This window comes from Xiphophorus hellerii, chromosome 8 (assembly GCF_003331165.1).
Source record: "Xiphophorus hellerii strain 12219 chromosome 8, Xiphophorus_hellerii-4.1, whole genome shotgun sequence".
NCBI classification, from domain to species: domain Eukaryota; kingdom Metazoa; phylum Chordata; class Actinopteri; order Cyprinodontiformes; family Poeciliidae; genus Xiphophorus; species Xiphophorus hellerii.
Window position 1 is genome coordinate 28,808,504 of NC_045679.1, and position 25,145 is coordinate 28,833,648.

At 40.0% G+C, this 25,145-nt stretch overlaps 1 protein-coding gene across 1 annotated transcript in view; it reads left to right on the top strand.

Annotated features, from left to right (window-relative positions):
• tln1 (talin 1) overlaps window positions 1-25,145 on the top strand; it is a 73,530-nt gene that overhangs the window by 10,343 nt on the left and 38,042 nt on the right. Inside the window, exons 2-18 of the mRNA XM_032569308.1 lie at window positions 4,827-4,883; window positions 7,519-7,681; window positions 11,752-11,849; window positions 12,017-12,146; window positions 12,286-12,438; window positions 13,908-14,050; window positions 14,244-14,371; window positions 14,502-14,562; window positions 14,758-14,862; window positions 15,734-15,889; window positions 17,148-17,249; window positions 17,399-17,475; window positions 19,613-19,793; window positions 20,364-20,477; window positions 20,866-20,974; window positions 22,742-22,950; window positions 23,034-23,132. Coding sequence (XP_032425199.1) covers window positions 7,552-7,681; window positions 11,752-11,849; window positions 12,017-12,146; window positions 12,286-12,438; window positions 13,908-14,050; window positions 14,244-14,371; window positions 14,502-14,562; window positions 14,758-14,862; window positions 15,734-15,889; window positions 17,148-17,249; window positions 17,399-17,475; window positions 19,613-19,793; window positions 20,364-20,477; window positions 20,866-20,974; window positions 22,742-22,950; window positions 23,034-23,132 — 1,995 coding nt within the window. The 5' untranslated portion in view covers window positions 4,827-4,883; window positions 7,519-7,551. The remainder of the gene's footprint in view (window positions 1-4,826; window positions 4,884-7,518; window positions 7,682-11,751; window positions 11,850-12,016; window positions 12,147-12,285; window positions 12,439-13,907; window positions 14,051-14,243; window positions 14,372-14,501; window positions 14,563-14,757; window positions 14,863-15,733; window positions 15,890-17,147; window positions 17,250-17,398; window positions 17,476-19,612; window positions 19,794-20,363; window positions 20,478-20,865; window positions 20,975-22,741; window positions 22,951-23,033; window positions 23,133-25,145) is intronic.

The window sequence follows — 25,145 nt, forward strand, 5'->3', positions numbered from 1 at the left end:
ACAGGAAGAGGCATTGGGTCATCTGATCTCAAAAGAAACATGTCATTTCAGAGCTGTGGAAGTTCTGGTTTGTCTCAGTGCAACAGCAACACTTGCACCAATATTTAAAATAGCTAAATAACTCAGAAAATATCTAGTATAGACAAACAAGTAAATTAATGTGACTGAGCTTAGAACAAATACATATTTTGCAACAAGTGTCAGTAGCTTTGGGTCTGATTCTGTTTGAAGAATACATTTCAAGATTTGTAGGAGTAAAATCTCTGGTTTCATATGAACATGTTTTCTTTGAGTGAGGTGTGCCAATATGGACGACCACAACTTACATAATTAAAATAAGAACAGAAATATGTATATATTTTGTATCCTGTTTCATATGAATGTGTTTTCATCAAGAAATGTTTATATTTCTTGATGCCCACGCATTCTGTATGAGCGTCCACATGGAACTCCACCGATTATGCTCATTAATAGACTATTTTAAAACTACAGTGATAGGTTTATTTTAATTCCTAACTTGCAAAGATTCAACCAAACATACAGTTGGTAAGGAAGCTGGCTGGGCTCCCACATAAATAGCTTGACTATAATCTCCAGCAAAATCAGATGTTTCATTCCTAGTATTACTAAAGAAAGAGCAGAATGGTAGCTCACAATCAGTTGTACTTATTTGCACAAGTCTATGGATTAAACTCAAAATAACTAATAATGAAAGGCAATTAGCATTAATATAACTATATAAAAATAATACTAGTCTAGCAACAAGATGAACTATTTGTGCTTTTCTGTGTTGATTAAGGCAAGTTATTGATCGTTATTGATTTTTGTTTAAAACTTTTATATTAATACTACAAAACTCCAATATTTTTACTTCATTGTTGAAATGTAATAAGGTTGTAGTACTGCTAGTACCCAGAGAGAGGCCAAGACATTATTTTGCAAGTCAATAGTTAGACTCAAATTACTACAGTCTTGAGTTACGTCACAATTTTTAATGTAAGGTCTTAGCCTGGTCATTTCAGAATAAACGGGCTGCACAGTGGCGCAGTTGGTAGAGCTGTTGCCTTGCAGCAAGAAGGTCCTGGGTTCAATTCCCAGCCTGGGGTCTTTCTGTATGGAGTTTGCATGTTCTCCCTGTGTATGTGTGAGTTCTCTCCGGGTACTCCGGCTTCCTCCCACAGTCCAACCTGATAGGTTAATTGGTCTCTCTAACTTCTCCCTAGGTGTGAGTGTGTGTGTGCATGGTTGTGTGTCCTGTCTGTTTCTGTGTTGCCCTGCGACAGACTGGCGAGTGGGTGTACCCTGCCTCTTGCCCAGAACGATAGGCACCAGCACCCCTCCCGACCACTCTAAGGGACAAAGGTGTACAGAAAATGGATGGATGGGTTTCCTCCAGAAATGAGGTACTCTGACCACCTTGTTAAACCTGGTGGTCAGGTCACCAAGGAGGTCTGCAGGCAGCTCACTGTGTTTTTGTATTAAAAGATGTTAACAAGTTAACAAGAAATGTAAAATATTACTGGGCAATTATATTACTGGAAGACCTTACTGACAGTTCCCAAAAACACAACTATAGCATATTAAAAACAACAAATGAAAAAAATAGGACTAAAATAAATATCAGTTATTTGCACTTCTGATAAATCCAAATGAAGTCATCAATCAGTCAGTGGATCTAAAAACATGATGCAATGCTGGTGACATTTGGAACCGGCCCAAGGCAAAAATGTACTAAGCAGCTGCTTAGTCCAAAAGTTTGGACACACTTTCTCATTGAATTCAATGAGAAGGTGTGTCCAAACTTTTGGTCTGTACTGTACATCATTTATGATGATTAATGGTTGTTTTCGATTGCATCTTAAGTTGCTTTTTATATTAACAGCATTTTATATTTTTACAATTTATAGCATTTTATATTTTATTTTTTATTTTATCTACAACTACTACTCAGTGGTAGTTGTTATTGTGTCTTGTCTCTATGCTGTAACTGCGAAGTAATTTCCCTGCTGGGATGAATAAAGTACTTCTATTCTATTATTCTATTCTATTCTATTTAGTTTTGTTATTGCTGTCGGGTAAAAACTGTCTCTGAGACGGTTGGTTCTTGTTCTGATTGCTCTGTATCTTCTGCCTGAAGGCAGCGGTGTGAACAGAGAATGTCCGGGGTGAGAAGTGTCCTTTGTGATGTGTTGTGCTTTTCTTAGACAGCGGTCGCTGTGCAGGTCCTCCAGTGAGGGGAGAGGGCAGCCAATGATTTTTTGGGCTGTATTCACAACCCTTTGGAGAGCTTTCCTTTGAGCCGTAGTGCTGCTGTTATACCATACGCAGATACAGTAGGTCAGTATGCTCTCTATGGAGCACTTGTAGAAGGACACCAACAGCTTCTCCTTGATGTTGTTCCTCCTGAGAACCCTCAGGAAGTACAGTCTTTGCTGGGCCTTTTTTATCAGCTCGAAAGTGTTCATGTTCTATGTGAGGTCCTGCTCAATGTGGACCCCCAGGAAACGGAAATCAGCTACCCTCTCCACACATTTTCCCCCAATGGTTAGTGGTGTAATGTCCGTTTTATTCCTCCTGTAATCTATTATGAGTTCTTTTGTCTTTGAGTTGTTGAGGAGCAGATTGTTCTCCCTGGACCACTGCAACAGCCGCTCCACCTCTCCCCTGTAGGCGGACTCGTCGCCTCCTGAGATGAGCCCCACCACTGTGGTGTCATCAGCAAACTTGATGATGGTGTTGCTGTGGTGGGCAGAGGTGCAGTCATATGTGTACAGACAATAGAGCAGGGGGCTCAGCACACAGCCCTGTGGAGAGCCAGTACTAAGGCTGAGGGCAGTGGATGTATGTTTTCCCACCCTAACTCCCTGCTGTCGGTTGGTCAGGAAGCTCAGAATCCACATGCAGGTGGAGTGAGGGAGGCCCAGGTCCCCCAATTTGTCCACCAGTCTGTGAGGGAGGATGGTATTAAAAGCAGAGCTGTAGTCTACAAAGAGCATCCGCACATAGCTCCCCTGCTGCTCCAGATGTGACAGAGCAGCATGGAGGGCCGTGATCACAGCGTCCTCTGTGGATCTGTTGGCTCTGTAGGCGAACTGGTGGTGGTCAAAGCCAGGAGGGAGAAGTGCTGTGATGTGACCCCGGACCAGTTTTTCAAAACACTTCGTCACCACAGGGGTTAGTGCCACTGGCCGGTAGTCGTTGAGGCAAGAGATGTGAGGTTTCTTGGGTATGGGGACTATGGTGGAAGATTTCAGGCAGGATGGGACTGTAGACAGGGCTAGGGACTGGTTGAAGATCCTGGTGAAGATTCCAGCCAGCTGATCGGCGGAGTCTTTCAGGACACGTCCAGGGACGCCATCAGGCCCAGCAGCCTTCCTTGGGTTGACAGCCTGCAGTGTGCGCCTCACCTCGTGCTCCTCTACAACGAGGGGTGTGGTGTTGTGGGTCGCTTGGTGTAGTGTGGCTGCCTCTGTTGGCTTCACCTCAAAGCGGGCAAAGAAGAGGTTCAGCTCCTCTGCCAGCGTGGCGCCACCTTCCGCAGCTGCGAGGTTGGTCCTGTAGTTGGTGAGATGCTGGATTCCCTGCCACACCTGCCTGCTGTTGTTGCTGTCAAGGTAGCCCTCTATCCTCCTCCTGTAGTTGGACTTAGCCATTCTGATGCCGCTCTTCAAGTTAGCTCGGGCTGTACTGTAGACGGTCCTGTCCCCAGACCTGAAGGCGCTATTCCTGGTCTTTAGCAGTCGCTGGACCTGTTGAGTCATCCAGGGCTTCTGGTTTGGGAAGACCTGGATGCGTTTATCCACATCTACAGTGTCAATACAGTTCTTGATATAGCACAGTACACTGTCTGTAAAAACCTCCAGGTCCTGATGTTCAAAAACATCCCAGTTTGTCCTGTCGAAACAGTCCTGCAGCTGCTGTGTCACATCCTTGGGTCAGGATTTGATGGTTTTGGTGATGGTTGGAGCAGTTTTCCTGAGGGGGGCATAAGCAGGAATTAAATGCAGGGACAGGTGATCCGACTGACCCAGGTGAGGAAGTGGTCTAGCCCTGTAGCCTGGCTTGATGTTGGAGTAGACTTTGTCCAGAGTGTTAGCCTTTCTTGTAGCACACTTTACATGCTGGTGGAACTTGGGGAGCGCCGTCTTCAAGTCTGCATGGTTGAAGTCCCCTGCTATGATGTGCACAGCATCTGGATAGATGCTCTGCAGATGGCTAGTGCTGCCATGCAAAAGTCCAATAGCTGTTTTAGCATTAGCATCCGGTGGTACGTAAACAGCGGTTACTTGCATTGTACTTTCACCATGTGTACCAAGAGTAGGAGAATTACTCCTGCTGCGACATGCAGGAAAGCAAGCTGCTGCCATCGAAATGAAATTAAGCAGGTTTAAAAAAGCTGATATCCTTGCCTGCTTTGTAAGTTTTTGCCACTGTTTTTCTGTGCACTGACTCTGCTGTCGGGAATGTGTGTTCACCTGTGTGGCTGTGCACCTGCAATGGCGTGGCAGTGGGTCAGAGCATGTGAGTTTAACTGATGCACAGTAGAAGCATGCTTTTGTAAATGAAGGAGGGGGGAAGGGTGTCTCATATCGCCCCCACAAGATGCTGAACTGGCGGCTGCCCATGTCGCCCATACCAGAATCTGCCACTGTAGATATATGTAAGCAAATATCTAAAACTACATATGTTAGCAAAGTAGATTTAAGCAATGTTACTTTTACCGCTAGTTTGTGAGAAAGCTATTTTCAATTGAAGCTTTATGTATGTCACACTTGCATTTGTACCTGTTGAAACTAATTACAACATGGTTTCTGTTTTTCTTTTAGGACGTGTTCAACCCCCAACTTTGACTGGACAGTCTGTAACACACTGGTTATCTTCAGGTATTTATTTCAGTGCTCTGAACTTTGAATATGCAAGTAACGAGTAAAACAGAAATTAATAGGAAAAAAAAATCTGTAATTTATTTAATTGCAGACAGTATCAACATGAAGTGTTTGATCTCGTTTGAACTTTTTTACGTGGTAATATACAATTAGTTCATCTCAGATCCACAAAACACAATATTAAAAAGATGGCACAACAGATCCTGTACCTCTTTGTAATGTTTTCATGGCTCTTAACAACACTTTACCATGTTGTGGCATTGAGGATATCAAGAGATAAACTTTCTGGTTTATGTTTTTTCTTTTACCTCACTGTACGTACAGTGACAGGAACAAAAGAAGAGTAAAACTGACTTGTTATTTGGGTTTTGAATACTAAAAGATTCTCCTTCAGGTACCGATCAGGACAGGGATACCCGCCCAATGCTAGGTTCTTTTCTTCCTCATCCATGCCAGCAGAATTTGGTTTCCCACTGTCTTGTTGAAAAAAACTCCCTGGTGTTTCTGACCATTATCCCTGTAGACCATTAGTGAGGTCAGGATATGATGTTGGAATTAGAGGGGAATTAATCTCCCCTCAATTCATTCCAAAGATGCACAATACATCAGCATCAGTATTGGCCAATGTTAATAATTTTTTAACATATCCGTATCAGTCTGATAAGTAAAACTGAACCAATGTTGACTGATGTTTACTTCTATCTTGTTTCCATTTTATAATGTAAATCAGGACAGCAGGGAGGTTGGCTATGTGTACACCTGTCACGATAGCAAATTTTGCTCAACGATTAATTGTCTCAAAAATTATTGCGATAAACGATAATATTGTTTGGAGACCTTTTTACACTGCTTTAATGGAAATGGCGTAATAATGCATGCGATTTCCTGCCAAAGATAGATACACATTATTTTCAAAAGAACACTTAACACTGGAACTGATAAACAAAATAAACAAAACAACCAAAAACAAAAATAAAATGGATTCTCAGTCTCCATTAACAAAAAACTCACTTGAAAAAAAAAAACTAAACATAAAGCCAAAGTGGAAATAAATACTGCATTCAACCAAAAGATTATGAAGTCTGTATATTATATTGCCCTTCAGTAATAATTAGATTTAAATAGAGAAGATGGTCACATTGACTACTTGATGCAATAGTTCACACTACATGATTTTTTGCTGCTATTTTCCCCATACAACAATCTTAGAACGTTGGTCTTTCTAAGATTGTGTGGTGTGTTAAATGCCTGTTGAATGTGACAGGTAGCTAATCAGAAAGGGCGGATTCTCCTCAGCGCTTTCTGAGTGGAAATTACGGAGGGGAATCCCAAACAGCTGACACGGCGCAACCCGAAGTCCAGCGGACATTGGAGATGATATGTGGAAACAACATTAATGTTTATTCAACATGCAAAGAATATAGAAATAACAAGGGGAGGAGTTGGAGCTAAATTGCTACCGCAGTTGATAAACCCGGTAACTTTTCAGCTGTTCTTCGTTAACGTGACATAAATAGGTTATAATGATTTTCATTCAGTCAGGACTGACTATAGCCACATGCATTGCAGGTAGATTGTAGTAAAGCATTGATTAATGCCTGGTTTTAAAATTAGTTCACTGGACTTGTAGCCATTATTTTGTGCCCATTGTTGGACACCACACGCAGGAACGAACCCGATCGAACCCTTATATTTTCTGTCGGCTAATGTGTGATCTGTCAGGTTTTGAAAATGGGCCGACAATCGGCCGACAGATCTAAGATTGTGTAGTGTGCGCTGGGCTTTACACTGAGGAAATGAGGAAGGGAGGAGTCAGTGGAGAGCACCGGAGTTGAGCCTTTTTTCATTTAGTGTCATTAACAGAAAGAGAAAAAGGCCGGAAGAGACGATAATGCCGATAATTAAAATGACGTCGATAGTTTTAATTTATCATACGATTAATTGATTTACCGTTTATCGCGACAGGCCTAGCTATGTGATATTTGTTCAGTCATGCGACAGTGGCAGTGATGCAGCACAGGATTATGGGATTGTTAAACAAGATCAGAAGAGCAATTCACATTGTGTCCCACAGATAGTGGAAATCCATCTGGGTTTCCACTAGTTTTGAGTTATGATGACTAATAATAATGTGAGGAGAGAAAGAAAGTGATTTAAAAGGTAAAAATACATAGGAGGCAGGAATTCCAAGCATCCTAGGTGCCTGGGCATATCAGTAACTCAAAAGGAGCCACCCCCTTATATGTGCAGCAATGTATAATAAGTAATTAAATAGGTAATATTTAATAAATATGATCTGCTGAAAGTGAAAATTATTTTCCAAGAGTACACTGAGTCATCAGTTGTGGTACTTGCATGTTAAGGTTTTTTTTTAATCTCATTTATTATTTTAACCTGGAAACTCAAAGTTTTACTAGGTGTGTTGCTTCATGTTGACACGCCGGAGTAAAACTGGTTAGAGATCAACGGTTGGGTCTGGTTGGGCCCAAAGTTTGTCAAATTTATGAAGCAACATCTCGACAGGTTCATCTTCAGATTCATTGGCAGTGTTGATTCTCTGGATAACTTTGATTAAATCTGCCATTTTTGATTGCACAATGACTTTCCTGGCTGACTTTTGTCCCTTTTACAGGTGTGGAGTGGGTGGCAGAGCGGAGCTGCAATCATGGTTGCCTTGTCATTAAAAATTGGTGTGGGGAATGTGGTCAAAACGATGCAGTTTGAACCCTCCACAATGGTCTATGATGCCTGCCGCATCATCAGGGAAAGAGTTCCTGAGGCACAGCTTGGCCAGCGTGAGTAACATTTCTCTTTCCCCACACACATGCGCACACACCCCACCCACCGATGCACACAGGTGAGTTTGAGTGGTTTTTCTGGGATGAACTGGATGCTTAAAGAGGGGCTTATTATTGGTCATATATCTGAACCGTTTGGAGGAATTGTCTGTTTTAATGAACTGGATTATTTTAGTTTGACTCTGGAAAATCTGTGATGTTTTTCATTGTGAAATATTCTGTGACACATGTGAACTAAACTCAACCTTGAGAAGAATTATTCATTACATGTAGTAATGACTGACAGGGAGAGGCAAAGAGTCTGGAGGGAGAATGATTCTAGGGGAGAATGTATGCCCAAAAATGAGAGGAAGCCATCATCCACAATAAGCAGTATGGCAACGGTGCATCACCTACTGAATTCTGCTTCCTGTGTCTTTCTACTGTGCATGTAGTCTATAATTACACTCATCAAAAAACCCACTATTCATCCAGAAATCCTTTCAAATTACAGATCCATCTCCAATCTGCCTTTCATAAACAAAGTTCTACAGAAAGCAACCTAAAACTCAATAACCTCTATTTCAATCAGGTTTCTTTACTGTCACTCCACGTCTATAGAATGCTGTACCTGACACTCTGAGGGCACCACAGTCCACCGATTGTTTTAAAAATGAAGACATTTCTTTTTTTTAGATATTGGTTTTAATTTCTTTTGTTTATGTATCCATTTATTTAAATATTTTATCCATTGCAATTCCTTGTTTTGTTCCCGTTTCCTGCCCTTTGAGATTTAAAGATATAAAGGGCATTATAAATATAACCTATTATTATTAATTTGGTATCATCTTTACTTTGAGGGAAAAAAAAAATTATCCTGTGAATTAATTGTGTGTGTGTACCAGAGAGAAACAGAAATAAAAAGCCTTGTCCAAAGATACTTTTCAACCATACAATGTGGTCATGTGCTCTGGATGAGTCAAACATATTCTACATGCAACTGTAAGAAATTCTCCAGCTTTTGTTTTTTCTACTAAAGTAAAGTAAGTCCCTATTCCAGAGCAGGGACTGAAAAATCAGCTCACTCTTAGGATGTACAGCTGAGCCATGTTGGAAGTAGTTGAAGTTACTGCCCTTCCTCTCTAAGCTAAGCTTAGGCATCTTAATGTGATTCAGGTGAAATCCAAGAATTGTTAGAGTGAATATCTGTCATGGCTTTCAAGTGAACAACTTATTGTTTTCCTCTGGAAGAGTTAAAATAAGAAGCTGGTGAAAGAGTGGGGGTAGTTTCGAGAATTGGGAGAACTCGGGGTTTCTGTGGATCTCTCTCCTCTCTAGACTTCTTCCTTTTGGATCCTTGATTAAGAGGGAATGAAAATTAATGTTTGTTTCTTGCTCTAGCTAGTTAAAGAATTAATGTTTTGGAGTTTCTTTTGGACCTGCTTATTTTCCTTGTGAAAATTCAGAGTAAGATCAGTAAAAATGTTTAATAAACATTGTTTGCCTCTTCTGAAAGAACTGTTTTCTTTCAGAAGAAAACAGTTCTGCATTTTGATTGTAGTCTACATCATCTGAATTCCATGATGCTGTGTTATGTTCTGTTACACAAGCTATTTCAACATTAGCTCCCTGCACAACTTGCTCCAGCATGTAAGCTATTTTACATTAGGTTGTGAGTAAGGTACATAATACCCATGGGAAAAGCTTGTCTCTACTGGCCAGTAAATTACACAGTCCAATTTTGCAAATGTCTTGCACAAAGCCCTTCAAGTTAGAACTTCTTAATATAGCTCAGCAAATGGAGAAGGAAGAGAACAATCAAAGGTTGTTTTTTTTTAACGTTGTTAACAGTCTGACAAAGACAAAGCTCCATTAAACTCTGTTCCTTAAACCCTAAGCAGTAATAAATGTTGCTTCCTGTCAGATAAATGTAATCTCTTTTCATTTCAACCCTGTCTGACATGTGTCCTTTGGTACTCCAACTTCTGAATGACTGTTGGAGCTAAGTTTGGATTGACATTGTTTTGTCTTGTTGAACACTCTGAGCTCATCTCCAGGCCATTTAAAATAACTTTTGTCTTTCATTTATCTTTGGTGTCCAAATGTTGACTTGTTTTTCTTCCAGTAATTGGTGTCTCTATTTTGGATTGCATGCATTTATCATTGTGGACAAGATTCTCACCACAAGCTTTGAAGATTGCTGTAATGACATGAATAAATGATTTTGTAATTGAGCAAATGATTCCTTTGTGTGGTTTCAGCTGGGATTTAGAGTTCATCATAAAACCGGAGCAAATCACAACAGTCTCTTGTTAGATGGTGTTCTGCATGCAGTGAGCTGCGTCTAATTTTACTGCTGCATTGAGATGACAACATTATTTTAGAGAATCTTGAGCAAGTCTTTGGAATTTAAAGAACATCACTTATTAAACTGTTTATTTCATAAATTTCTTGAAATTGTTTTGTGGCTTAAGCATTAGCTTAGCATTAGCTTTGTTTCAGTTCTATGTGCATTAGTGGCTTAAGCACCAGCTTAAGCCACTAATGCACATAGAACTGAAACAAAGTTCTATATTTTCAGCTTTAACTACTCAACCAAATGCTGCTCAGCTTTTCTTATCCATAAAACTAAGGGACAGAAATCAACTTGTTAGACTACAGTCTTACCCTGAAGTCAAGACTTTCTATTTAACTTAATTTTATTTTTCACAGTTTATTCAACGGTAAAGGTTTTGTGTTCCGATATGAACACATTAAAAACCCACAATGGCATGCAGAACATTGAAAATGTTTCTGATTGTGATTCTACACCTTTGAATTTCCGTATCATTAAGTTTAGAACAATGGTTTGATCTGAATTCCTGGGGTATTGTTGCTCCTCAGATCCCTGGTTTCCCTCTGTTCTGAGGCATTTTAGAGCAACTTGTTTGCCTGAGGTTTTTTAAAAAGTGAATGAGACATTTCAAGCCCTGACCCCTCCAGGTCACAGAGTGTTCCACTCCTCCCCGTTCAGCCATTTTGGTAGATTGATGGCGACAATATGATTATTTACTGGCAGAGAAACATTTTATTCCAAAGTTTGTTAAAGATGTCAACAACATAAGACTTGTCCATCCAACCTTACAAGTTGGAGCCAGAGTCTGACCCAGAACAGGAGAATGAAGACGACCATCCTGCAGAATGCATCACAGTGGTGTTATTAATGTATTTACACCCTCTACATCCATATCAACTACCTACAATATGGAGTGTAGTTTAACTATACTGTCCATGCATGTTAAAATATTAATGCGAAAACAATATGAATAAAGTAAATAAAGCCTTGACATAATTAAGGAGTTAGCTAAAGCGAATGTCAAGAATGTAGCTGAATGCATTTGGATTATTTTTCTCCCCCCAGACAAAAATTGCAAAACAATGCCAAATAATTATATGTAAAACATGAAGTACAGTTATATCCTCAAAGAGGTAGCTAACAGCTAGCACACAGTACTAACAGAATACTATTGAACGCATGCCCAGCATGTCATTATCAACATTATCAAATTTTCTCATTAAGACGTCAAAATAGCTTCAGAATGTCTGCAACTAATAAGGGATGTTTCAGCAAAACTTTGGAGAGATTAGAGAAAAAAAACATTTCTCTTAATTTTTCAATGACAAAGCTCTATCAGTATTTCTCATTCCTGGTCTTCAGGGACTGCTACCCTGCATGTTTTAGGTGTCTCCCTTCTACATAACTCCTAAATTGAATAAGTGGATGATTAACAGGATTCAGCAGCACTTGATGACATGCAGAAGACACAGTGCAATCACTTGAATCAGGTGTTCTGGAGCAGACACATCTAAAACATGCAGGGCAGGGGACCTGAGGACCCGTACTGAGAGAAACTGCTCTATTATATTCAAGCTACAATCTCTCTGTTTTGCTATTAAGCTGATTTAGAACTTGTACATAGAAGTGGAAGGCAGAGCATTCAGTTGACACACTGCTGTAATATACTTGTAGCACAAGCACATTATCTTCATAGTAGCTTGATATTTCAATCTGCAGCTACATCAGTTTTACCATTTCTTTCTTTCTGTAGCCAATGACTACGGGCTGTTTCTGTCTGACGAAGACCCAAAAAAAGGTATCTGGCTGGAGGCTGGAAAGGCCCTGGACTACTATATGTTAAGGAATGGGGTGAGTGGCACTGAACACTTAACAGGGGTGGCAAGACATTTCTGGTGTGGCTTATTATGGCTCAATAATTTTTTCATTTTATTGAATTTCCTGCTGAGAGGGGCTCAGATGGAGTTTTTCTGTGTAGCTGATTTTTACCAACTATCAACCACTCCTTTCTCTGGTAGGACACCTTGGAATACAAGAAGAAGCAGAGGCCTCTGAAAATTCGCATGTTAGATGGCACAGTAAAGACTGTCATGATAGATGACTCCAAGATCGTCAGTGACATGCTCATGACCATCTGTGCTAGAATAGGTCAGTTCTTTTACAATTTCATGTTTTTATCTGAGGAACCCTCATCTTGTTTACAATACTTTCTGTCTTGTCTGCAGGCATACCGACCATAAGTTAAAAACAAAACTGAAATTAACTCAAAGCTGTGTTTGTCTACCAGGTATAACAAATTATGATGAGTACTCACTGGTGCGAGATATTGGTGAGGAAAAGAAAGAAGAAACCACAGGAACACTGAAAAGAGACAAGACTCTCCTAAGAGATGACAAGAAGATGGAGAAGTTGAAGCAGAAACTCCACACAGACGATGAGTGTAAGATTCACAGTGGGCTCACAATCCTATACAAAAAGGACATCTGTCAAAAGGGCCTTAAGAATTCTAAAGGTTGGGGTGCTGTGGTGGTGCAGGGGTTAAGCACAACCCACATATGGAGGCCTTAGTCCTCAATGCAGATGTCACAGGTTCGATTCCTGGCCTGGCAATCTTTGCCACATGTCTCTCCTCTTCTCTCATTACCTACTTTTCCTGTCAATTCACTAGCAAATAAAGGCCACTAGAGCCAATAAAACCATTAAAAAAGTCTAAAGGTCCTGACAAAATCTTCAATGAGTTAATTAACTCACTTGCAGCTGATATTCATAAACACACTCACATGTGATTATGACTCGTTCTGGAATTTTTAAGGCAGGAATAATAATTCCTACCAGTTCCATGTAAAATATCAGCTAGAGCAGTAAAAACTTATCCTGTTGAAAAATTATATATTAGTTGCATGAAGTCAAATGTATTCATTTGGATTATAAGAGCCTCCTTAAAGTGTCTCTGCTGTTTGCTTTTTCTGATCAAAACTACCTTTGGCTAAAATCCTGACATCCGTGTTGTCTTTGTGAACTTAACATGATATGTCCTGTGTGTGTTAATGTACAGAACTGGACATTATCTTTTATAATGTTCTGGATCTAGATAAGTATAGAAAAAAGAAAACAGAGAATGAAAATCCATCCATCCATCCATTTTCTGTACACCCTTATCCCTTAGTGGGGTCTGGAGGGGTGCTGGTTCCTATCTCCAGCTAACGTTCCGGGCGAGAGGCGGGGTAAATCCAGGACAGGTTGCCAGTATGTTGCAGGGCAACACAGAAATAGACAGGACACACAACCATGCACACACACACACTCACACCTAGGGAGAATTTAGAGAGACCAGTTAACCTAACAGTCATGTTTTTGGACTGTGGGAGGAAGCCGGAGTACCCGGAGAGAACCCACGCATGCACAAGGAGAACATGCAAACTCCGTGCAGAAAGACCCTGGGCCGGGAATCGAACCGGCAACAGCCGGTTGTTGTTGGTAGAGCAGCCCAAGAGAATGAAAATATTTTAGATTTTTTTCAGAGTTTTTACCTTCTCTAATTTACAAAAGCCAAAATTCTAGTAAGTCTTAAATGCTTTGAATACTTTATCCTATGAGTTTTACATATTTTTTTCTTTAATTTGCAAAATCATATGATGTAGTATTTTTTTCAATATATTTTAATCAAAATCTCAACATTTCCATTTTGGGCTTGCTTGCTAAATGCCTTTCATTATTGGTTTAACCTACTGTTTAAGCATAAAGTTAAAACTCTGCATTTAAATGTCCAAAATGCTGTAAAACTTTCAGGACAAAATATCCGAAAGGTGTGGGATTTTGTAAGAAACAAATTCAGAACCCTGTGATCTACATCTACTTATTGATTTCTGGATGTTATTTATTGTCTAACATAAATGATTATTTTGTTAGTGAACTGGTTGGACCATGGGAGGACACTGAGGGAGCAGGGTGTGGAAGAGACAGAGATGTTGCTTTTGAGAAGAAAGTTTTTCTACTCAGACCAGAATGTGGACTCCAGAGACCCTGTCCAGCTTAATCTGCTTTATGTACAGGTAATTGAGAACATACAATCTTTGCTTTTATTTATTTATTATTCAGCTTGATGGGGTTGGCACTACTTGCTCATGCATCAGGGTTAGTCTAAATACCGCATGTTTGTTTTTATCAATGATGATTGCTGTTGCTCTTCGGATTGATCCTGAATTTCTACTCTGTGTGTGTGTTTGTCTGCGTGTGGTGGAAAAGGCTCGTGATGACATCCTGAATGGATCACATCCAGTTTCATTTGACAAGGCCTGTGAGTTTGCAGGCTATCAGTGCCAGATTCAGTTTGGTGATCACAATGAGTCCAAACACAAGCCTGGATTCTTAGAGTAAGCACTGGCCTCATGTTTTATTGAGTTGTCTTTCTTTTGGTTCCATCATTTTGATGTTTTGATGGTTCTTTGAAATCCTGATAAAGTCATGCTGCTTGTTTGACGTGGTTGAACTGTTTCTTCTCAGTTTAAAGGAGTTCCTGCCTAAGGAATACATTAAAAATAAAGGGGAGAAAAAAATCTTCCAGGTAAGAGAATCTGTGGAGGTTTAGAAGTTTAACTGTTTTGATTAAAAAAGACTCATACAGGTTAAATAATATCTTATCTTTCAAGATGTAACTGAAATGGAAAACATGCTGCATGAGTCATTAAACTAAATGTAGAGGTCTCCTTTATGCAGCGGTGAGCTAATTAATGGACTTCTGTTCTTCCTGCGTCTGCAGGCACATAAAAACTGTCAGAACATGACGGAGATTGAGGCCAAAGTCAGCTATGTGAAGCTGGCCAGGTCTCTGCAAACCTATGGCGTCTCGTTCTTTCTTGTTAAGGTAAGTGAAAAATCACTGTTTTGTTTTTCTTCTGCTGCCTAAATCTACACAAAAATGATGGATGCTTCTACAGGCTATAACACTCTACTTCTAACGTGCTTCCAATGAACTGATGTCATGTGCTTCTTAATTCAATTGTAGGCTGGATGCTTTTAGTGGCAGTTTTAAAAATATCAAACTGTTTGTAGCATCAGGGCAGTAAAATCATCCGATTGACCTTGTGACTTGTTGATGGTCAGTTCCAAACTCATCTCAAATGTTACCAAATCACATCTGTGTGAGTCCTGCCTGAGTTAGTCCTTTTAAAGTAAGTGGGACTTTAAAGGGGAGCTGAATATCTGTTTTTTTGCTTCCCTCAGAAGATCCAGTCAGGGTAAAGAGACAGGACATCCCCTTTAAATTCTACCCTGTTTACTATTTTGTGTGTTTTCAGTAAGGAAAGAAAGGACAACTGTAATTTTTTCCCTTCACTTTTACCATCTTCTGTTTCCATTGTTTTTACTTTCTTTAAAATAAGTAAAAGCTTATCTCTAATTCATTCTTAGAGATCACTTTCTCTCATCTGCCCCTTTTTATTTTATTTATTTATTTATTTTACATAATTTCTCAGTGTGGATAATAAACCCTTGCCTGGTGTTCACCAGTTTAAGATTTTCAAGTTTTACTGTTTCAAATCTGGAAACTAGAATATATGGCATAATTTCAAGACAGCTTTCAGTAATAAATATAATTAAAGGTTATTTATTCACTACTGGAACTGTGAGTAGTGATGAATCAGCTTCCAGTAGATTTACTGAGCCCAGAGCTCAAAAGCCAATTGGGATTTGTCTGCTTTCAGTAAGAATATTCTGCTTTTCTTGATTCATTGCAGGAAAAAATGAAAGGCAAAAACAAACTGGTGCCTCGTCTGCTTGGAATCACCAAGGAGAGCGTAATGAGAGTAGACGAGAAGACCAAGGAGGTCATCCAGGAGTGGAGTCTGACAAACATCAAACGCTGGGCTGCGTCACCCAAGAGCTTCACTCTGGTGAGTTTTCCTGTCAACAATTTTTTATTATTTCTCAGCACATAAATAAGATGACAGCGCAGGAGGTTGTTAGTACAGTAGATTAGGATTAGCAGTGTAGCTCTGATGGGACAGAAAATCCACTAGCATGTTCTGTGAACCTGGGATGTAAGCTGCCTTGAGGCGGGCCAAGTATAGAGCTGCCAGTGTCAGAAGCCATTGAGTCAATCACAACTTTCCTTGACCTGGTCCCCCACTGGTGGTTGATGTGAAAAACCACAATGGTGTTGTCTGACCTCACCAGCACACACTTACCCTGCAAGCACAGAAGAAAGCTCCGAAGAGCCAGAAACACAGCTCGTAATTCCAGGACACTGATGTGCTCCCTGTTCTGCCGCGGGGCCCATGTCCCCTGTGTTATCTGACCCTGCCAGGTCACACCCCAGCCTGTGGATGCATCCATAAGCACAACCTCTTGTCGACATGGGATGGAACTTATTGGGACCCTCTTTGTCATAAACAACCTCATCCTCCACTGGGACAGAGACTGAAGACACTGAAGTCTTTTGAGACCATGAGCATTCCAGTAACCACATCTGGAGGGGCTGCAATGACAGCAGCCCCAAGGGCACTACACCGGATGCCGCTATTGAGCATGCCCAAAAGTCAAACATACCGCACAAGAGGCAGCGTCACGCCGCGCCTGAATTTCCCGAGCATGCTCAATTTACTGTCGGGGCGACAGGCAAGCAGTCATTGAGATGGAATTCATAGCAATGCCCAGGAAGATTGTCTCCTATGAGTGAATCAGACTGCTTTTCTCCATGTTCACCTGGGCATCCCACATGATTGAACACTAACTAGGTGTCTCAGACCGCCTGGTCCCATGGTGCTGCATAAATGAGCCAGTCTTTCAGTTATGGGAGGATCCTCAATCCTTGTGCCTGCAGAGGGGACAGGTCTGCTGCGAAGCATCCTGTGAACACCCTGGGAGACAGCGAAAGTCTGAACGGGAAGACACTGAACTGGAAATTACATCTCTACATGTTTAAGAGATTGAGTTTAATGTGTTTAAAAAGCTCTTTAAAAAAACAACTAAAAATGATTGGAGAGCATGAATGTCTTAGTTCATTCATTGTTCTTCTGTCTTTCAAAACCCTGCCGCAGGTGAACATGCATAACTGATTCATACAGAGAATCAATACAAAGTCCAGGACTTGAGTTCTACACTGCATGTGCTCATCTTTTAATCCAAAGCTGTCATTTGATCTGCTGACAGGACTTTGGAGACTATCAGGATGGGTACTACTCTGTTCAAACCACTGAGGGAGAGCAGATTGCCCAGCTTATTGCTGGTTACATCGATATCATCCTCAAAAAGGTCAGTAGGAACATTCAAACGTAGTAAATGACAATACTCCAAACAAGAAAAATATTTGTAAATAAAATATTTAGTTGTTTGAAATTCTGTGGTCAATCAGCGGCAGCTTAAAACCGTATTTGTGTCTTCATATTGCTGTCTTTTAATAGAAAAAAAGTAAGGACCACTTTGGCTTTGATGGAGATGATGAATCACCCATGGAGGAGGACTCAGTGTCTCCCAAAAAGTAAGTGTGTTTCTTTACAGATAAATTGGGTCAAATCAGGACAGAAAATCCACATGTGGAATACATACATTCAAAGAGTAAACCATTAAATATTCATTATACTCAGTTACTGTATACGTGTATGTATTGTATATTAAGGTTGGGGTTTTACAGTGTTAATATTGATTAATCAACTACAGATAAAAGTAACACATTAAAAAGAATTACCTTATTTTATCACACTGCAGCACGCTTGAACGACAAACCCCTTTAAAAAATTATTAAAATATGAAAAGCCCATTTATTTCAGAAACTACAGATTAACTATACACAGATATTTTTTGAAAACCCCTATTTCTGTGAATTAGGATGATTCACCTAAAATTCGGGCTGAATTGGGCCAAAATTATTTACTTGATGGTGGGTCAGGCTTCTGTGGCGCATTTAATAAACCTCAAGTACATACACAGAGAACGCCAAAAGAGAATGCAGGATCAAGTTGTGTTATTCTACTTATTAGTCTAAGCAGAGGAGTAGATGTCTGTTAAAAGCGCAGTTCGCTGCACCGTAGTGCACCATAGTGGTGGAGCAGCTCCACCACTATGTTCCAATTAATCACACAACCCAGATGACCAATGTTAAAAATGGAAGAAGTTGCATTGTTTACTCTAATGGTGCTCAAATAACAAAACCAGTTAAAGCTTAATTAAAATAATATTTCATCCCCTCCAGGTATCTAACTTCTCAGTTCTCTCTGTTGTTCTTCTGTTTTTTTATTTGTTTTTGTTTTGTTTTTTTGGGAGGATCAGCAAATGACTTATTGATGCCCTGGAGGCTAAACCACATTTAGCCTCCAGGGCAGCCCAGGAGGAAAGCCCAGCAGAAGTAGTGGTTGCTTTTATGAGTACTAGTACTTGATGCTGTATCTGGTTCAATACTGACAGCGGAATCAGTATTGGGACACCACTAGTAAATAATGGATGTCAGTGAATCCAATAAATAATAAATCCATTATTTATTGACACTATTTACTGACATCACTAAATATCTGGTAGAGGAAATAACATGTCACTGTTTATATGTCAAAATGGTTTTAATCCAGAAAGTTTCTGCTTTTGCTTTATTGGCTCTTGATTAATTATGCATCATTCAGACTGGGCTTGAGGCATTAATGGAAACATTTATCTGTAGAGAACAGAAAATTAAATTTTCATTAGTAAATATAGAACTAAATGCCATAAACATACTTTAAACCATTCAGAGTAGACTAGAACCAGAAGACCTGAGTGGTCTGGAAGGTTGATACAACTTCAACAGTATTTTAAAAACTATTCTCTCAGTGGAAGGACTTTATAACATGGGGTGATGTGCTTTATCTTCCTGGCATTAAGTTGAAATGCTGATGCATAGCATGGCTGAACACTAATGTGTTTAACATGGCTGAGTTTATCTAGATCTTGCTGCAACATTAGTACTTTAAGTGTGCAAATGTTCTTGAGGTGATAGAAAGTTGACTTACAATTATCTTTATATGTCTCAGAAGGTTCAGGTTAGAGTCCATCACTACACTCAGAGTTTGGGCCTGATCTCTAGTTTTTGGTTCTAATAACTGAAACTTTGTGATGACTCTGGATTGTTCCTCTACAGGTCAAAGATTATAACTTCAGTTTTGTTTCTATTCAGCAGAATAAATTTGTGGCACATCCGTACACCTCAGCATTTGTTCTCAGCATCTGTTCAGTGCTTTGGAATCACTTGGTGACATTGTAGGTTTGGATAGTCGTGCATACATCGCATCTCTTGGAGATTCCATTTTAATCCAACTGTTTCATTTTGGTGTGGGAAAAGAAATAACTTTTCTTTCATTTAGTCACTCATCATTCTAATGTGGTAAGAGGTATATATATACATACAGTAATTATTATCATTCTTTTAGATTAAGTAGAGAATATTATGAGTTTGTGCAAAACACACTATAACTTTTCACTTAGCCATTGATGAGGTTTTCTTAAGAGTTGATTATTGCCACTTCTAGGAAAACAGATTTCCTAACTTTACACCGGCTATTGTGATATTGTACTATCTAAAGTTACTGCTCACTTTGTGGATGCATAAGCTGCTATAATTCTCTGCATATCCTAAACTTGTGTGACTCCAGGTCGACTGTAATGCAGCAGCAGTTCAACAGGATGGGCAAGGCAGAGACAGGCTGTGTTGCCCTGCCAGCCATTATGCGCTCAGGAGCTGGAGGTCCAGAGAGTTTCCAGAAGGGTTCCATGCCCCAGGCCAAACAGCACATTACCAGTGGGCAGATGCACAGGGGACACATGCCTCCTCTGGTAAAAAAAACAAAACACAAGACGACCTGTTAATGCTCATTGGTGGTAGTAGCGTTGGTGCTGGTTGCACTGCAATGGGTGGATCTAAAATCAGACATTTTGGGTACAGTACCCTCCCACTACATCCCCTGCTTCAGACTACCCTTAGCCTGACTTTAGTCAAGATCTGTGCAGATTTTTCATACGTAGCTTCTGGTCTTTTCAACCCCAAAATGATATTTAGCTCAATAAAGCTGAGTATATGAAAGGTTTGTGTGAACCCCTGAAGCCAAACACCATGTCCTCCTTATCAGTATCATTTAGTCTTAGGATCTATACATTGTTCAGAAGAACAGAAGAAATGTTGGGGGTATAAGAACAAAATGGCTTCATTTTCGGTTTGAATATATTAGCATCTTGTTCTTGAAACATCATCTGAGCCAAAACTTTTTTCTTGCATGGTTTGCTACAACAATTATGTACAAATATGCAGTAGGAGGGACTACTGAGGATCAAGACATGTACTGGCCAGAAAGAGGTCTCTGAAATGTGTTAATATTGACTTTAATGAGGTGTATTTTCTTTCTGCAGACATCAGCACAGCAAGCCCTAACTGGAACCATCAACTCCAGCATGCAGGCTGTCCAGGCGGCCCAGGCCTCTCTGGATGATTTTGATACGCTGCCCCCATTAGGAACAGACGCTGTGAGTTTTACATTTTGTCTGCTGGGAAAAGTGATTCCAGGGCATAATTCAGGAGACTGCTTAGCAAACTGTGAAATGATCATTGAGATAGCTGATTTTTTTCCATGGGTTAGATTTATTGAATTGTGTGAAAGATCGAGAATACGAGTGCAACAATAGCTATCGTCAGATTTTTTGCATAATTTTCTTTGTAAATCGTAAATGTTCTTGGTGATTATATAAACCCTGAAATACAATAGCAATAGCAGGTTACAGATGCAGAAAATATTAAGTTTCTAATGTAAATCACTTTGCTTTTCACCCATCAGCACTGACAAACATGAGGACCCAACCTCTGTAGTCCTTTAGGGATTATTGACATACACTTCATTATGTTCCTCTTTTTAAGGCATCCCAAGCCTGGCGCAAAAACAAGATGGATGAGTCCAAGCATGAGATCCATTCCCAGGTGGATGCCATCACAGCAGGCACAGCATCCATGGTCAACCTCACAGCAGGTAGAGAGAAGAAAAGATCAGCTTGTTTTCAGAGTTGTAGAACTGAATTGTATCTCCCAGAGAGGATAGAGCCGGTTAGCTGGATTGTGTAGAGCAGGAGTGTCAAACTCCAGTCCTCAAGGACCGGTGTCCTGCAACTTTTAGATGTGCCTCTGCTGCACCACACCTGAATAGAATAATTAGGTCATTAGCAAGACTCTTATCTACACAAGAAGGAGGTAATTAAGCCATTTCATTACAGTGTTTTGTACCTGCGGCACATCTAAAAACTGCAGGACAGCGGCCCTTGAGGACTAGAGTTTGACAGTTGTGGTGTAGAGAAAGTAAAAATCACTGCAGAGACCTTCAAGCAGTTAAATACTTTTATCACAAAATGATGACAATACTACTACAGACTTTTTAGTGTAAAGAGTCGTGAGATGTCTTGAGAATTGGTGCTATATATGCAAACTCAATAGAACAGCAGTGTGGCTTGCTGATGATGGGTAACAGCAAGCCATCCTTACTGTGTCCAAATCAAGTAAAGAAAACCTATACAGCCAGCTGACCTAACAACATGCAGGTTAGTTTGGTGTACAGTATTTTCCGCACTATAAGGCGCACCACATTATAAGGCGCACCTTCAGTGAATGGCCTATTTTAAAACTTTTTTCATATATAAGGCGCACCGCATTATAAGGCGCATAGAATACACGCTACAGTAGAGGCTGGGGTTACGTTATGCATCCATTAGATGCGCTAAAGGGAATGTCAACAAAATAGTCAGACAGGTCAGTCAAACTTTATTAATAATTACAAACCAGCGTTCTGAAAACTCCGTTCATTCCCAAAATGAATAAACAGCTGTTTTTTTATTTTCCCCGTGGTAAAGTCAGTGACGTGGTATTTTCGTGACACAGTTTATTTTTTAACAACAGCAAGGTGTAACATATAGTGGAGGGGAAGTTTTCCTCGATTCAATAAACACGTAAAAAACAGTCTGATACTGTTACGGTAAATCAAACGTTAGTGCAATCACAATATATATCCACTTCCGCACCATTGATTCGTTCATGTTAAATCCTCTCGCTGCTGCTCTATTCCCGTGTTCTACTGCGTGACTGATCCCCTTGAGCTTAAACTCTGCGTCGTAAGCGTGTCTCTTAATAGGAGCCATTTTGGGGTCTTTACACAAAACCCAGCGTGCACCGCGTGCTTCTTCTTCTACGTGGGAAAATGAAGTCGGCGGCTGCTTACCGTAGTTGCGAGACCTGTTGTGGCTCAATATTGGTCCATATATAAGGCGCACCGGATTATAAGGCGCACTCTCGGCTTTTGAGAAAATTGAAGGTTTTTAGGTGCGCCTTATAGTGCGGAAAATACGGTAATCACTCTGATTGGTCAGAGTGATGCGTTCAAATATTCTACTGATAACGCTTTTTGAAAATGTGACTCATAAATCTGTCAGCTGGTTTGTAATCAAGTTTTTTCCCACAACTTTTATCAGATGCTTATTTTTTTATCCCAGTAGAATATATGACAAACTCATTCATACTGCATAGTAGTCTATAGTATTCACAAAGAAAAAACATTTTATGGTCCTAGTTGTTCTATAGAAATTCTGTGATATGTAATGAGATTTACTCACTGTCGATTTTGCTGTTTAGAGCCTGATGCATACGCCAATTTAGATTTTTTATGTTCATTTCTCATGTAAATTTGTTTCTGATACACCAGAGAAATTATATTTACTTTGGGAATAAATGGAGTTGCTATTTGTGTTCTAAGGTGATCCAGCTGAGACGGACTATACAGCAGTTGGCTGTGCAGTCACCACAATCTCATCCAACTTGACTGAGATGTCAAAGGGTGTGAAACTACTGGCAGCCCTGATGGAGGACGAAGGTGGAAATGGGCAGCAGCTGCTGGGTGCTGCCAAGAATCTGGCCAGTGCTGTTTCTGACATGCTGAAGACAGCTCAGCCGGCAAATACAGAGGTAGATAGCAGCTTTAGAAGGAGGAGACATTGTTATGTTTGTCTTAAGTCGTTATAGTTGTTGTTCATGTCTTACTTTTCCAGCCTCGTCAGAACTTGTTGCAAGCAGCAGGAAATGTCGGTCAGGCTAGTGGAGAACTCCTGTCTCACATTGGAGAGACAGATACTGATCCACAGTTCCAGGTTTGTCAGTCCTTACTTTTATTGAAGTGTTCTTTGATTTACAGTCTATAGTCAGAGAAGGTTTAATATGAGCCTAATCTATCTTTGCAAATATAACTACTTTAAGTATTCTGGGATGGTTTTCCTGATTGTTTAGGTGTGTTTTATGTGAATTACAATTTCTTCAAATGTGCATTTGTGAGGTCAGACCATAATGTTTAAGGGGACAGCCTGGCAATGGTACACGGTCATGTCGAAACATGAAAGTGGCAACTTTCATGTTGAACCCACAGATTGCTTTACAGGAGGTAGGAGTTTGTTATATAACCAGTAGGTTAATGGTTCAAACCCTGGCTCTGTCTGACTTTTCCTATCTATGGGCAAGACACTTTACCCGCCTTTACTGCTGGTGGTTGGTACTGGGTCCAACTGGTGGCGTGGCTGCATGGTAGCTTTGCCTCCGTCACTCTGCCCCGGGGCAGCTGTGGCTACTATGTAGCTCACCACCATCAGTGTGGAATGAATGACTGACTACTTGTAGTGCACAACGTTTTGGATTCCTCACACTATACAAGTACAGACCATTTACAATTCCCCAAAATGTCTTCATATGTTGTAACCTTAATAGTTCCATTGACTAGAACAAGGAGACATATAGTTCCTCTCACTAGAATTCCTGCTCATCACAATAACCCCCATCATAATCCTCAACCTTTACACCTGACACATGCAGCGAGCCAGACAAATACTATTCACTTAGCAACTATCAAACCCAGACTCCAATCCATTGGCCTGCCAGATGGGAATCAGGATTTATCCCTCCAGAAACCATGTCTCCAGTTTTCTAGAGCCCTGTGATTGTGTTCTTCATTCCACTGCATTCAACACTTGGCATCATACTTGGGGATTTAAGACTTGGATGCAGCTGTTTGGCCATGGAAATCCATTCCATGGAGCTTACCACACACTGTTCTTTAAGTGATCTGTTTGCCACATGAAGTTTGGACAAATTTCACAACAGATCATGAAGTTTGGAGGTCTGTAGCTATTGACTCTGCAGAAAACGGGCAACCTCAATATCTACTGAAAATGCTCTCATGCCCAATTGGTATAATACACTGTTATAATACCACAAAGAATTGACTGTGGAATATTTTATGACTGAACTTTTTGCACAGGTGGGATACTGTCATTGTTCCTTCGTGGAATTCACTGAGCTCCTAGGAAAGAACTTTTCTTTCACAATGTTTGTGGAAGCTATTTGCATGCCTTGGTGACCTGTACCTGAGGTCATGGGAACTATTTAAACATGTGAATTCAGTGATGTGTGAGCCAATACTTTTGACAATATACTGAAGTAAGAGTAGTATTACTGCAATATATTTTGATTAAAGTAGAAGTATTCATCCAAAAAATGACTGGAGAGTTGAAAAGCAAGAGATAAAAAGTATTTGGTGAAAATACTTATATTTCCGATTTGGAGTGTACATTCAAACATATGTGATCCTTAATAAAAGTCTTATGGATGTAATACACATTTCTCACCATATAAAACTTTGTTCCGTGTTTAATGAATATATTTGACAGCATCGGCCTAAAGGATCTTTCAGGGATTCCAGATGGAGAACTCTCTCTAACGTTCAAGTGCTGGTAACTAACGTATCCTCCAGATAAAAGCATGACTCATTTTGCCTAATCAAGCGTATTACTATGTTTCATACTGTATATATTACTTTATCTTTAAGATCAATCAACAAATCTTTTGCCTTTATAAGGTAGTAAGAATAAAGACTAAAAGCTTCTAGTTTTTAGTAGTAGGATTGGTTATTGGCGGCATTATTGATCACAATAACATATTTCCCCCTTGGTAAATTTACTCTGTAACAATCTGATTGTGGTGAAATGTTCCAGCATACACCTTAGCATCCAACCAGTCCATCATACAGTCATGGCCAGAGGTTTCCATGGTGACAAACTGTGGGTATAGAGTAAGAAATAACCTTTATTGTCCTTCAGTGAAAAAAATAATTGCTA